Genomic DNA, 16,545 nt, shown 5'->3' with positions numbered 1-16,545 from the left:
ACGTAAGCTGCATTAAACTTGACATCCTTTACATAAATCTAATACATAACTTCCTCAACGAAAAATATCGCGCTAATCTTGTGCTGCGGTGCATATGACCCATTTGCAGTCTTCTATTTAAAGTCTAAAACAACAGGGTTACGACGTTAAAACGAACCCGCAACTGGGAAAAACATTAGACCAGTATTCGGAGAAAAAAATCGAACTGTCATATTTATAAACTTTGTCAATCTCCATCCCATCTAAAGCGACATTACCGTTATTCTTTATATATATAGTGGAACAAGTGTATTTCATCACAACCTTTTTCGTGATCAACCCAAACTACTAACTCCCGATTACTAAACACCCTTCCATCAAGATAGATTTAATTTCTGTCAAAATATTTATGTTATCTTTTTACATCCAAAGCTACAGAAGAAAAAACGCATTTCTCGCAAAATCACGCTCAATTGCAATTGTTTATTTTGATACGAAACAGATGTCGTGACTGAAGTACTTGGCAGACTGTTAATGTAACTGAATACCCACCGCAGATGATTTTCACACATTTTCAACACAAATCAAAAACGCATTCACGAAAACTGAAAAAAAGCAAAATAAGCTCATTTTTAGATAAAATAAACATTATCGAAGTCAAATTACTGAAGTTCTGTGAACCAAATCTCCAGGTGGAGCTGTTTTAAATAAAACGAGTGGGTGAAAAATATCAAATATACCCGGAATAACCACATACTACGTGTATATTGCGTGTGTTGGAAACGGAATAGGCGAACTAAACCTTCTGGAACAGTTCAAGACCGATAACAACCTGACCTAACTTGAAAATATGAAAAGGCTTCATACCCCTAACAAATGTGAAGATCCTGTTGATTGAAAAAAAATATTCATCAGAAAAGTTTGGCGATGTCGCGTTTCGTGCTGAGCGTTAGGAATACGCTCGCCACCGCATCATTGGTTGTCCTGCATGGGTTCGCAGGTTGGAATCCCATGCGGGGATAGTTATGCGCGAGAGGATTGTTGGACTCCTCGCCGCCGTAAGGGGGTTCACGAAACCGCTGGTCGGTGACGGCTCCCTCCGCCATCAAGTCCGAAAACAGGTAACTGGCTAACTAATCCCATACCCGACATGGACTGGTAACCGGACGAGAGGCCGTGGTTTGCTTCATGATGAGCCTTTTTACCGACTTTCCTCTCCTTCTGGATAAATATGTAAAATCCTATGAAGTGTATGCTGTTGTGCCTTAACCTATACCGCTAGTAACTAAATTTATGATTCCTGAAATTCCCTTGATCCAAGATTTATGAAATATCCATAAGGAAACAAACTACAAGTATTATTTATACATATATCTGAAGAAAAAAAACGGGACAGTGGCTGATTGGACAAGTCAACCTCGGTTTGATATCGAGGCTTAGTAATTCTGTGGTTCAAACTTTTTCCATACAAGTGTAGGCAAAATGCGGGGAATCAACATTAGCTGTAGGTCTCAAATATCCAATTTCTCTCTCTATAGTCTATCTGAACTAGTTAAGCAAGTTGCAAATCAGTGGTAAATCGGCTGCCTTCGTTGAAAAAAGAACAATTTTGTAATAATATCAAATGAACAAAATTATTTATAACTGTCATACTGCATAACCGGGACATTTACATCTACCGATCGGGACAACTGGTAAAATTAGGACTGCGCCGGATAAATACGGGACGTATAGTAAGCCTAGTTATAATGTATTCTCAACCCTGAATATTGATATAAAGGCTGTGGAGACGCCGTCTCGACCTGCCTTGGAAATTAGAAGAGACCATCCAATTTTATTTAATATGGAATACCCTCGCCACCGCACCTTCGGTTACTCTGCGTGGGCTCGCAGGTTCGAATCCCATAAGTATAAGTTTTATCGACTCCATAATCAGCATAACAGATGATAAAATAATTGATAAAACAAAATAAACGAAACAGATTATAGAATCGGGAGAGCAAACAAAACCTCAAGTAAGGTTTGAAGCGTACAAATTTTAGATGGGAAGGTATTACGAAGAAGTTGTACGTGTTCGCTCACCTAAGAGAATTAAAACTATTTAAGGCACATACACACACAATCACCGAGACATGATAAGATCGGATAAAAAAAAGCGTGACAATAAATCAATTACTCTGTAATTTATCCGTTATGTAAAGCTATGCAAAGTATGTAAGGTAAACATAAAATACCGAAGGAAAACGTCGAAATGCTGTCAAATTTCCAGTTTATTGTTAAAGCATAAATCTTCAGAAATAAACAATGGAAGATAATTTTATCCTTAAATCTGATAATCCGCTGATTTATTTGGATTTCTCTAAGACGTCTCTAGAATTGGATGGATAGTTCCAAGTTGTGATAACGGTGGTCCCATAAAATGCAACGCTTTATTCACAGTTAGATACTTACTTTAAACAAGGGAATACATTTTCATTTATTAAAAAACAAACATCTCGTTTTTGTTTGCATCGGTATTTCAGGTACAGTTTAATATTGTATATTGTGCTTCGAATATTTACTGAATACGAAATATTACAAAGGATTTTGTGTTTTCATGTATCAATGCAGTGCAAATAACTCTGTCGTTCGATTAGGGTGGTCGAACTGAATGTCCCCAATTCACACCCTGTGACATCGAGCAATAAATCTCATTTAATTCTGTAAATCGCAGCGGGCCCGCCTGATGCTGTCATAATTTTCTGTCCTTAACCAATTCTGCATACACTACATCTCCACACACTTTTCTTTGCACGTGCAGCCTCGAGTTTGAATTTATAGCCTATAAAGTTTGGTTAAGGACCCATAACACTCTTAGCGTTCTTTCTTGGCCCCTGGTCCAAAAACCGTGCCGAACTCCGCTATAGCGATATGCCCGGGTGAGCGAGTCAGATAATATAAGGAATGTATGGATAGGCCTAAGCTCATACCGCTAATAACTAGAATTATATTTTCTGTGATCCATGATTTATGAAATATTCATAGAACATATGGTACTGCCAGTATTAGCTATACCGTACTGTATGCCCAGTCCTGGGTATTGATATAAAAAGGCTGTGGAGACGCCGTCTCGACCTGCCGGAGAAATAAAAAATGACAATCGAATTCCATATAATAGGATGGAGTATATGCCGGGACGTTTGAGCAAGAGAAACTAGCAAAATAACAGATATTCCTACGGAAACTTTGAACCTTTCGTGGGTGTAAGATGGTACTTATGACGTCAACCGTCAAATATTAAACTCTCTCTCTCTCCAGAACAAACGAGCGAATGGCAAAAATATAGGTAGAATTTTTTAAACATTCTACGAAAAAACTTTACCAGACCAGTGTTCTGCAAATATTTTGGTTATTTTCTAAAAAAAACATGAAAATAATACAACAAAATTACATAAAAAAAATAAACTTGCCAAGCGATTTGAAGAAAAAAGTTCAGGAATTGAACCAAATCATTGGAACTCCAGCGGTATTTCTTGAAAAAATTTACTACGTTTAACGTGCTTAGCACCGCACTATTGACTGACCGAAAATTACACAAAATGAGATATCATTTTCGTCCGGAGGAGAAAAAAACGATAAGACGGCTTAATCATAAGGCGACCACAGTCCATATCGAGTATAGGATTAATTAGCCAGATATTCGTTTCGGATTCATGGACTTGACAGGAGAAATCCTGAACCGACCAGCGGTTCGTGAACATACCCTGGGGCGGTGAGAAGTCCAGCAATCCTCTTGATCACAATCATTCGAACCTGTAAAGACATGCATGCATCGGAGATACACTCAATCGTATACTACTTCACATTCGATCTGCGCTGGTACCGGTAACCAGACATGGCTATATTACCTCGCCAAGTCACATGTCCCGAATAACATTGACCTAACTTCAATTCCGCAAGTCTTGGTTTGGTAACACCTTGTTATAAAGAAGCACAGTTCAGTAAAAACCATTAAATGTATTTATTTGTAGACTGCTAAGTGTCATCTTTTCTTTGGTGGTGTCATAACAGGAGGTGGCATTAAGTCATTGTGTTGTCTTTCTTCACTTCTCATTTGTTTGCTAGGAGGTTGTTGAGAGCTATTGTTTGCTGAATAAAGATTTGAAACTTATTGCTTGAAAACTTGAAATCTGAGTCCATAACTATAGGATAGAATTTACAAGTTTATTCATATGGTGTGTATTTTCTCTCGTCTAGTTACCACTCCATGTCGGGTATGGGATTAGTTAGCCAGTTATTTGTTTTCAGATGCATGATGGTGAAGGAAGCTGTAACTGACCAGCGGTTATGTGAACCACCCTACGTCGACGAGGAGTCAAATCTCACATAATTAACCCCACATGGGATATGAACCTGCAAACACACGCAGGGTAATCAGAGGTGCGGTGGCGAAAGTATTCCTAACGCTCAGCACGATGCGCCAGGTAAAGAAATTCAGCGGAGGATTCAAATGTTTTCCCAGTTGGTAATTTTTTTCAAACAAGACGGAAGGTATGCAGTAACAAAAGTACGACTGATTTAAAATAATGATATTATATTCAAATACTAACATGGTCTTTTCTGTCCAGATATTTGTGAAGGTGGATGACCTGTAAAAATAAAAGATGAAATGAAATTGAATGCTCACAATATTTTTATTTGAAACAGAATTTACCTACTAAAGTTTAAACCGACTAGCAATACAAGAATTCTAAACAAGTAATATACTAGGCCATGAAGATTTGTATCGAGTATTGAAGTCGAGCGAAATCTTTTTTCGACAGAAAAATATCAGAAAGAACTTGTAAGACCAGTATAAGTTAATATTTCACTTCAGATGCCATTTTTTGCCCATCAGATCATTGTTAACAGTAAACCAAAAAAATACTAAGATTTGGTATTATGGATTAGATTTAGTTTTATGGAATGGTAATTTATTCTAAATTAACCACCATAATTAAAATACCATTACGACAAGGCAATTCATAAGATGCAAGTATATAACAACAATATAAGAAGCACATACCAGTACCATGCTTTGGTAGGCCATATCTTCTGTGATCAATTACATCAAATAATATTCGTTTTGTCACAGGGTGTTTTATACTTCCACAGACAGCTGAAAAGATGAAAGAAAATGTAAATTTCATCACAAATTCCATTGAATTACTAGTGAACTTTCTTTAATCATTTCCACAGAAAGTAAGAAAAATTACCACATTTTGCAATGTATAATACACACTTTCAAGGTCAAATTTAGTTTGAGCTAATATTCTTGGAAAAACAAAAAAAATGTCATATGTCCCACTAAACCTGATTGAATTTAACTTTCAAGTGAATGAATATGTTTGTTCCTATTGGCAAGATCTTGCGTTACCTCGTAGCCTAGTTTACAGAGCATCCTTGATTTGTCGCCTTTTCCGCACTAGATCATGATGCTCCATTTAAGTTCCATTTAATTTAATGCATGAAAGCTCATATCTCTCTGTGGAAAGCACTTAGAGTAATGAATTGTTCAAAAAAAAGACAAAAATCCATACCTATTGCTGTGTCATAAGAATTTGGAAAACTTTTATCCGTTCTTTCCCTCATAAACTTCCATGTATTATTTTCAAAAGTGCATTCGATTATTTTGTTATCATATAGACGTAAAGTTTTTGTAACCTGCATAATATGATAATAGATGAAGAAATAAAATATAATAAACATACAAAATCAACAAATGCATTACGGTGAATGACAATTTAGAATGGCTTGATACCTACAATTATTTTGCAACATACAGACAGGTTCCATTTACATGAATAATTTACTTTATTCAAGCAGAAAACCAGACTAATAACCGAACGACAGGCCATTATTGGGTATATGATAGGCTGCATTGTCGGCTTTCTTTCTCAGGGAGAGATCTCATAAAATAAATTACATATTTTGTGAAAATGAAGCCATCAAATCACTTCGTTTATAGAGAACACATACCACAGACGCTGCACAGTTAGAAAAACATGGAATGAATTTTATTACCCCATTAACCGATTTTAATACATTGTTCAGTGGTTGGTCATTAAATAGAACTCTATTGGTATCACAGGTTACCCATGTCAGGTTTTGAAACCATATGTTCTCTTCCAGGATTTATCAAATTGGTTAGAAAATGATGAACCAGAAATTTTATCACAAAATAATAGATATTACTGGGTGCGTGTACATGCCTTGTCTAAGCGAAAAGCATGAATAAGCGCACATAAAAAATACATCAATCGTTGCTATATTTGATTGCAGCAGACAGCTTATTAATTAATAACAATTATATTGTACCTTCATACTAGAAAATGGTGGTTCATGTCCTCCAACATATAACAATCCTAATGTTTCTTTCAACATTCCCACTCCTGATACCTGCTGAATTTTTAATCGAAAATCGACACTATTTTGTGACGATGGCTTCCATTTCAATATATCATCATTTCTACCACACGTGTATCCCTGAAAACAAACGAAAAAATATGTTATCAACTATCACTCTGTGGAAGTTTCCATTTGCCAATGAACAATGTTTTCAAGGGTTACACGTTGACTCCAATTACTTGAAGTCTCATGCCAAACACTATCTGTTGCATTTTCATCTATAAGTAACTTTTAATACGAGTTTAAGACTCAGTGTTGAGCAAAATTGCTTGAGAAAGCTGCTAATCCTTACTTGTGGAAATGTATAACAATATTATTTTTCGATCATTCGAAACCACTTTTAGATAATGGGATATCTAATGTTAGTTCAGAGTTCAGACTATCGCTGGAATATCGAATGAAAGATTTCCATTTCAATAACACTGAGGATTGAGCTTTAGAAAGCTTTTATGCATGTTAACAATTTTTTATCTGCAAATAATTACTATTTTTCATTTTTTTCTGAAGTATTTTTAATACGAAGATGAAAATGAAGTATTTTTCATTAAATAAAAGTAAATGAAACTATATTTTCATTTTCATTCACCAAGTTTAGATCATGTTTGTAAAAATATTGCGATTATGTATCAAATTTCAAGTAATAAAAAATGCACCAAATGACAATTAGAACAAATATATCAATTTTTGAACCAATTTGAACGATCAATAAAAAGAGATATTGAAATATGTTTATACCTACATCTATTGGATGAGCTGACGCAGGTTGAAAAATTAATCCGTCAACTTCATGACTTATTTGTTTCGAAAACCTGAAATTGAAAATATATACATGAGTTTGTGCATCAGTGAATTTGTTGCATTATCAGTATTGTGTTTATCGTATACAGAATTTCACCTTGCCCAATTGCAATTGTTGTAAGAAAATAGCTTTTCTGCACCTACTAATAGACCAACCAAATTCAAATTTTTATTGATAGAATAATAGAAGGCTTCTTCATTTTTTTTCCATGGCCCAATATTTCACTGTTTTTTTATGATGCACAAGCAAAACCTTCATATAAAAATCCAGTACAATGATTTCAAACTTTCTATGGAAGTTTGGTGACATCACAATTGCCATAATATTTGTTTACAAATTTGTGTACATATATTTGATAATTAATAATCACACTCTTCATCTATAATCATCATGATTTTAACTCACAAAGTCAATTATTTTCTTGCCATAAATTACTTGAAATCTTGATAAATTTAAAGCTGCTGCTTCTGACAGCAGTGTGGCAGCAAGCAGTGGTCATTGCAGCGATGTCCGAAATTATTCAAATTTTCAAATTGATTCAGAATTATTTCTATTCGATATTATAAATTCTCGAATTTAGATTCATCATTTTGAGCGATTGAAATCTCACAGTATGGCCAGATTGGCCTTCCATATAATTTTTAGAAATTGTGAAAATATAAAATCCATCAAATGAGTGTTCCTAACTGAACATGATCTGACTCAGAATGTTGTGATATTCCATATTCGGAAATATTTTTTCGGAAAGTATTATATATATTAGATTCTTCAATTGTGGTCATCCCTGGTTCACCACATAATTAAGATATCTTATCACAGTGGTTCCCAACCTTTTATGTCTCCTGGGCCCCGTCCGGAGGCTTCTAGCACTCATATGACACCCTGTTAATCATTCCAGTGGTATTTAGAGTGTTATTATGATTGATAAATTCCAATTATGTGCAAACAATTCATGCCCAACAATAAGCGAACAGAACACCCAGTGAAATAACCTTATCAAGCAATGAAATTAGGAAGAATGGGGAGTTCACTTGTAGGGGAAACGTAAAATCAATTCGTCACCTAGCATCATGGCCCCCACCAACCACACGGCCCCCCGTGCGTATCAACTTTCTCTATCCCGGCACATGAAAAAATCCTATCCATTGGGAATTAGAATGTCTGGTGAAAATATAGTAAAAAAGGTACATACTGGCCATCTAATAGTTCTCTTGATTGTGTTATATCCCAGAAATCTTTTATTCGAACACTGAAAGCTTCTTTTGATTTATCCAGCATTCCTCTCCTTATTTTTTCATGTCGAGGCCCAATGATTTCTTTTTTAATACATGATAATCTTGTAATAAAATCACAATCACCAACCGGCTGTCCCTGAAGAAAAAGAAAAATCATATTTGTTATGCTAATACTAGAATATATCAATGTGTAAAGAAGGCTCATAACAATATGATGAATTATTAATATTGAAAAAAAAATCCCCCATTACAACTTTTAAATAAAAGCTATAGCCTATATCAACATTTTGACCAAAAACTTTACCGTTTGCAGGCTTTTTTCAAATTCAAGTTGGGTATTTTGACTGTAATGGCACAATGGCATTGCATTATGGATCCGGTTCCCAACTGGGGACCCGTGGATCTCTAAGGGGGGCACAGTGCAGTTGGGGGGGGGGGGCACGATACTGGGCGCAAAATTTAACACTATAAATACCTCTGCACTCCACTCACTTTCTAATTTTCCCAAAAAAATGAAAATGAGATGGCAGCTACATTGCTTTTGGCTTCACCAAAAGTAAATCGATAAGGTCTAATCCTAGAATGTGCACAGTGCTTGCATAACTTGCATTGTTCGTATTTTTGAAATAATGAACAAGGGGGGCCACTCATGTTAAATTCCTCCTGAAGAGGGCCACGGCCCACGAGTCATGAAAGGTCGGGAAACACTGCATTAGACCTAACTACATTGTTAAATCCCATACCACCAACCCCCACCCAACTTGCAATATATTGGTTAGGCAATACCCAGCTGAAAAGATTCCAGTCCTCCCAAATGAAAACGTCAACTACCGGTACTTACGTCTCGCTAGATATCAGCGGCTGCTTGGTACAGAGCCTCCTTCGAAGCAAAAAGCATAATATAAAAAATTCAGATAAATGTTCTAACTTCATATTCTTAAAACTTAAATATTATAATGCTAACATTAAATTACCACAAAAATATCAAATTCTAAATTAAAACCCCGGTTCAACAAAATACGTTTTTTAAGAACCAAGTTACTTTACTTACAGCAAACATAACAATGTCATAAATAAGATATCTTGGTACAGAGATTCCTTCCACAACATCTAAAATCATTTCACCATCTAATAAAGTATCAGAGAGATGATGTTCGAGATTTTTACGATGAACAAATTCCATATCCGAAATCTGAAATAGCGACCAATACAGAAAAATTTGAAATGGGAATGGAGAGTTTGGTCAAATGTTATGGTTATAATTTGTAATTAATATTTTATTATTGAAAGGTGTATCCACTCGAAATATACAAAGGTTTGATAACCGAATGAATACCTTTTCTAGTGGTTGAAAATTTAAACTATTTTAATGTCTTCGATGAAGATCTTGGACTCAAACCCAACGTAGCCAGATTACTCAAGGTGTAACAAATCGTACATGCAAATCCAAACTGTAGAGATATAATTCTTTTTAAAAAAATAGTTGCTGCTTCTGTATAAGCAGCAGAGTGTTTAAAGCGTTTTCAAAAAAAAATTTCCATCATTGATGACACAGACACGCAAGGACAAGGGCCATCTGGCCCACAAATATGCCACACTTATCCAATTCAGAACAAGGATTTTTCCGGAAGTCATTGCTTCCAATAGCAACATTTAAAATTAGAAAGTGCTTCACTTGTAATGCAGGATGTTTTACAGCAGGGCTCTTCAAACTGTATTATTAAATTTCACTTAATTTCAGTTTCTGGGGGTTGTGACAAAATTTGGCCAAGTGGGTAGTGAGTCACGATGAAAAAAGTTTGAAGAACACTGTTTTTTACTTTTTTCATTGAGAAACTATGCACAGTGGAACAACTAAGAGTCAAAAATTTGGTTGTAGACATTAGTGAAACAAAATTTTTTGAATTTGTACCTGAAAAACCGCATTATCTCTGTCCACCATATAAACTTGATTCTTTCCATTAATCAGCATCATGTATCGAACTCCATCAGCTTTCCAACTGACTTGATAAGATTTTTGAGTCAAAAATTTGATATTTTCTAAAGTCATTGACACTGGTTGGGCACCAGGAAATCCTCTCCTAAAATATATTGACAGAAATCAAAAATGCAATAGAAAAAAAATATCAAACTAGAAACAATCAGAAGCTTTTTATATAGATTGACCACAATCTGCAACTGATGTAACTATAAGAGCTGGTACTTTGATGTATTCCCAATCTAATATAAAGCCTACAATCTACCAAGCGTAGTGACATAATTTTTGGATGACGCTGGGTCAGGATTGACATGTGCTAAAATTGATATGCTACGCCCACTAGAAGTACTTTGAGGTACGAAACTACACTAGAGTACAATAATTTCACACAAAGTGCTATATTTATCGTATGTTTTAGACTTTTGATTTGAGGCACAATCAATAAAACTAGAACAAAACAGCTATACAATAAAATATTCATCCTTTGAATATTCTTCAATGTAAACTTCTTTCCCATTGTAATGAATAAACTTCCCAAACAGATAATGACAAAAGATATTTTAGAATGATGTATACCAGAGACTAAACTACTCTCCCCCATACTAATGTAATGATTGTAAGACCAATAAAACAAATATATCTAAAAACATACCTTTTCCATTTACATATTTGTTGAACTCGTTTCTGTACTTGTTTTAAAGTAGGTTGAACTGCGATTTGTTTGACTTGAGGCACCGTTACACCTTCTATAAATGGCTTTAATTTCACCTGAATAATATAAGAAAAAAGTTGGCTTAGGACTTACTAAAAAAGAAAGAAAATGACAACAAATGAACAACTTACTCTGACACTAGTTGTCGCACTTGAGACTGAACCATTAACCTCTTGCCCATCGTCATCAACTGGAATGGAGAAGAAAATTATAGTGCATGTACTAGTAAAAATCCATTGCACAAAATGTAGCATTATAACAAGGCACCAATTCAAAAATGCTGTGCCTTGGATTCATTATCTTAAGAATTTTGCACAATGCATATAGAGATTTTGTACACCTTTTTATATAATTATTACACATCGATACTAAAAGAATATGGAAATTTCTTCAAAGTTGCCATTAGAAACGAAGGCTGGCACTAACCTCTAAATATTACGAATATGATTTCTTTTAAAAAATCATAACAATTTAAGCTAATCCCAGCAAAATATACCCACTCTGATGGGCTCAATCAAAAAGTTAATATACATTTAACTTTGAGGCTGAAAATAAATCTAATTCTTCTTATTTTCCAACTTTGAATTAAATACAGATATCCACTCAAGAGCAGAATGCCATTCAAAACTGAGGCCACGAGATTTGTAAGTGTTTTGATTGGAACACGTTGAAGTAAAACTTGGAAATATAGATACAAGTTACAGCTCAGAGTCCTAAGTAAGTTAATTATTTTTCTTACCATTCGCTTCACCATCATCACACTCAGTATGCCACGGTGGAAGTGGGGGTGGGCCAGGGGCATCTGCCGCATCACCATACCGCCTGAATAATTCCTCAATGTCGTAAGTTAATTATTTTTCTTACCGTTTGCTTCACCATCATCACACTCAGTATGCCACGGTGGAAGTGGGGGTGGGCCAGGGGCATCTGCCGCATCACCATACCGCCTGAATAATTCCTCAATGTAATGACCTTTGATTATTCCTGGAGGTCGTGCTTGAGCAAATGTAGAAAAAGCTGCTTCAACACTGAAAATAAATGAATAATTGATTAGAAATAGTGATTTGAAACAAAAAAAAATTAACACGTTTATTAAGAACTAACTTATTCCCAATTTAGACATCATACATATAACAAGGGTCAAATAAACTACCAATGCAAATATGCAATACTAATCACTTTATTAAGGAATACCTAGAGTACCATATCTACAAAAATGGTATTTGAAATATTGACTCATATAAACTATAGACGTTTCTGTCATCCATGAACCCTGAAATTTTCCACCATTGCAAAATTTTTGACGCTCATTTTGGGAATGTTCTGGAGAGGAAACTGACAAATAACATGCAAAACCATGAAAACGAGGCAAAGTTTACAACATGCTTGAAAATCTGTCAGAGCGAAAGAAGGGTCTGTCTGAGTGGCTGCACAAATTGCAGTTGATGAGTCATCGCTGATTGGTGCTTGGTACGACCATAAACAAGGAAATCGATGCCTGGGGAACATTCATTGGGCCTAACAAAGTACAATAAGTATATATTGACATAACAAATCTAAAAATCGAAACCTTACCAAAGTGTGATAACTGATAACTTTAGTAAAGTTGCATTTCCTCTGTACTTAGATTGATATCATTGTTAATGGTTACTTATAAATTATTCAAAATAACTGTTATATAAAAAAAGTATAATCCCACAGAAATTAACTACTTTGAGGGGTTAAGGTTCCAGGTTGAAGATTGAGTTCACCCAACCGAGGAGCAGGACCTTGTAAATTGATAAATCGCAAAGATACTGGTCTTTTAAAAATAGCATCTTCTTACATTCCAGTGTCAACTTGTACCAAAACCTTTTACATGTAAAGGTGTGAAAGTAACCCGAAAAATTCCTACCTCCAATCCATTTTTTCAATCAAATAAGCAGAAATAAGAAAACCAGTTCTGTTATATCCGTGTGTACAGTGAACACCAATGACTGACAATGGATGTTTTCTTATTAAACTGTCACATAAATTTACAAACAATTTTGTTGTTTCTTCATCCGGACATTCTCCATGGCTGAAAATGAAAAATTTTTCTTTATTTATACAGTGATTAGTAAATATAACTCAAAAATCTGCAATGGAATGGTAATAAATAAAAAAAATGAGACAAGAAAAGAGTAAATTTCAAAGATGATCAGAAATTCTGTATCCAAAAATTGCATATTCCTGAACCATCAGTTTTAAATATATTTAAAATTATATCAATTTGTCAATATATTTTATAATATAATTAAATCATGTGTTAAATGGTTTTATTCTATGAAACGAACATTGGATTTATTGCTATTTTTTTATGAAGAAAAATATAAATAAATTGAATATAGATATATTGAGAGTTGGAGAACTCGTACATGCTTGGTATAATATCTGCAAAATAATCGATAAAACAACTTTTATAAATAAACGACATCAGAAATAGTGATATAATTGTAATATCTACTTCCAGCAATTCATTATTATTCGCTAATTACCCTCTACAGGCTACTTTCTGATGCACAATATTCATTTTTGTGATTTCTTCTTTATTGTAAAACCTTGTCGTATTTGTAAGATCGATCACAGTTGACATTTGAACTTTCAAACTTGTCAAGTAGGCAAGCAGCATCGTGGGATGAAACCTAAAGATATATGATGCACAAAATAGATAAAAGTGAAAAAATTATTATATCAGAGTCCTCTCATCCTCAAAATTTGTTTGAAACAATATCGATAAAAATCAGCATTCTCACCTGCATTCTTCGGGAACATCCCTATCATATCTTGATGATAATGGTGTTTTGAAAGGTAAAAATTTCCCAGCCACCAAGTTGCCTTTCCTGGGACAATGCAGCCATCGTGGTGGAACACTCATAGTTTATACAAAAGTAGGTATAGTAATACACGTATGCACACAAAAAATCGCTCCTCCAAGTACAGAAGTAGTTACTGGATATGTTTTATTTGCCTATTTTGGTCTGTAGGTAACAAAAATAGATGAAACAGGTGTTGAAATCATACACTAACTGCACTAAACTAGCTTGCTTATATACCATGGATCTGTCATCTGTGGATGGCAAACCTCTGGCCTGCAAAGCTAACCATTGCGTTTTTTTGGTGACCTGCAAAGTCCAAATTAATGCAATACACATATTGATCATACCTTCATAGGAGCAGCCAGGGTCAAGAACTCCAAAATGCAAGTATTTAATATTCGAGTCGATATGGTTATTATTAAAACCCCCAATCTTGGATGACCTGTCTGTTACCTTGTACGGCACTATGCAGTTACTTTCGGTCACTTAATTATAATAATGAGTTTATTTCGACTCCATAATCAGCATAACAATACAGACAGATAAAAAAAATAAATAAAAACTGATTATGAATTCAGGGGAGCAAACGAAACCTTAGATAAGGTTTATAACGTACAGAATATAAGAAGGTTTTGCCACTCACCTAAAATTATTAAGTTATTTCACACACGCTGACATGCACCCACCAGCCACCACACACACACACACACAACCACTGAGAAGTTATTTAAGTAAGAATGAAAAGCGATAAATTTAGGTTATACTATACAGTAAACAAACAAAAAAATAAAAAATACTAGAAAAAGAAAAAAATTATTTGCCACACCATATTGATAATTTTGTAATGGTTGCCACTGCCAAATTGATCGATATTCTAATCGTGAATAAACAATAAAAGGAAGATTCTATTGAAAACATATTGCCAAGCTGATTATAGTTGGAGTCAAATGCCAAGTTGCCCAACCAAAGTTGCCAGAATTGGGTGCATGAAGAGGTGGGCTAGACCAGGGCTTCTCAAACTAGGGGCCGCAAAACGAATTTTGGGGGCCGCAAAGAGAACACCAATTTTCCACAAAGTACTATGTCTATTGCACTTTTTCAGACTCTTGATTCGAAATGCAATTATTAAAACAGGTGTAAAAAAATCTCACGATTCCGAGTGAATACATCATCTTACCGTGTTTCCCCCAAAATAAGACAGTGTTTCCAATTTCTCCTTCGAAAAATATTAATGGGGCTTATTTTGATGGGGATGTCTTTTATTTTCATTTTTTAGTAACAAATTAGGGAATTACGTGAATTTTAAATATACAAAATGGGAAAACCTATTTTACTTGTAAATAACACGTTTTTATTTAAAATAACTGCTAAACAGATTATTAACCATTAAAAAGGAGTAGAAAAGATTTCTTGCAATCGACTGGGTCAAAAAAAATTTTGCGCTATCGAGTAAGTTTTATTTTAAGTGAAGGGCTAGGTCACATTTTCCTATTTTCGGGGAAACACGGTAGAATCCTCGCGATTGTATAACAATGTCTATAATATAGACATATATAGTATTATACTGATCGTGAACCCGATTTGATTTGATTGCACAATGATGCCGGCTTCAATCGTTATGCCAGCGGTTCCCGAAAGCGCTTTGCTAAGTGCGCTTCGAAAATTAAGAGATTTGTGTTAAATATCAACTAATTTATGATTGAATATTTTATATATTTTATTTATTCTAAAGGTTTTATCGTTTCTCATCATTGTAAATGATGTATATTATGAATCAATAATTTCATTTCACCGCTCTATATTGTTCACTTTCTGTACGTAGGGTCTATTGTTACGTAATAGTAGAGGTAAACCCTATTTGCCGCAACATGAGTGATTTTTTTAGCTTCTTAAAGAAGAACACGGCGGAGATATGGAAGAGAAGTTAACCTCTCGAATTCTTTAGGTCTTCTACTTGTTTATAAACTTTAAAGGCATAAAGTGCACATTAACGATGATAAAATTGTTTTTTTTCAGCTGAAAGCAGCATTTTCTCGTGTAGGTGTGCCGTGAATTTTTTCTCTGATAATCTAGTGCTGCACGAACCGCTGCTTTATGCTAAATTTGATCATTGAAAGTGAGTAACAAAGCCTGATAAGGACCATGCCGCCGGTGGCCAGACATCGTAATTATTATCATTGAGGCCTTCAATCGACAAACATTAAGCCACGGCTGGACTTCTGCAAAACATTCACACTCATCACACTGAATAATTAAGTAGTGTTAATCGGAGTTAAGTAGTGTTTTTGTTATCGAGTAGGCCTACTTAAAGGTGAAAAAATTGACTGCGTCAATAAAAATATTTTGAACTGTTTAGCATTATTAACGTGAACAGGGGCTGCAAAAAATTTTAATATTTCGAAAGGGGCCGCGAGCCCAGAAGTTTGGGAAGCCCTGGGCTAGACCACTTCATTCCCCAAATTAGAGCCTATTATTGCCAAATTATAGTCCAGATTGTAATAAGTAATTAAAGATACCGGTAACAGTAAAATTACTATAATTAAGTAAGGCAGTAAGGTAGGATATAGAAATAAATTGGT

The 16,545-nt window shown here is 34.7% G+C and overlaps 1 protein-coding gene across 1 annotated transcript; it reads right to left on the bottom strand.

The window, feature by feature from the left end:
• Nucleotides 1–1,471: 1,471 nt before the first annotated feature.
• Nucleotides 1,472–14,146, bottom strand: LOC120337899 (mRNA-capping enzyme-like). The gene is made up of 15 exons (XM_078116889.1): nt 13,904–14,146; nt 13,646–13,792; nt 13,024–13,188; nt 11,994–12,157; nt 11,261–11,319; nt 11,070–11,185; nt 10,352–10,520; nt 9,491–9,631; nt 8,397–8,575; nt 7,145–7,214; nt 6,316–6,483; nt 5,538–5,661; nt 5,024–5,116; nt 4,569–4,607; nt 1,472–4,107 (listed from the first exon to the last, which is right to left on the bottom strand). The coding sequence occupies exons 1-15, from the start codon at nt 14,023–14,025 to the stop codon at nt 4,001–4,003; spliced, it is 1,863 nt and encodes a 620-aa protein (XP_077973015.1). The 5' UTR covers nt 14,026–14,146; the 3' UTR covers nt 1,472–4,000.
• Between the last annotated feature and the right edge of the window lie 2,399 nt (nt 14,147–16,545).

The sequence above is a fragment of the Styela clava genome, chromosome 10 (assembly GCF_964204865.1).
Source record: "Styela clava chromosome 10, kaStyClav1.hap1.2, whole genome shotgun sequence".
NCBI classification, from domain to species: domain Eukaryota; kingdom Metazoa; phylum Chordata; class Ascidiacea; order Stolidobranchia; family Styelidae; genus Styela; species Styela clava.
The sequence above is the reverse complement of the archived record's forward strand: the minus strand, read 5'-3'. Positions and strand labels throughout refer to the sequence as shown.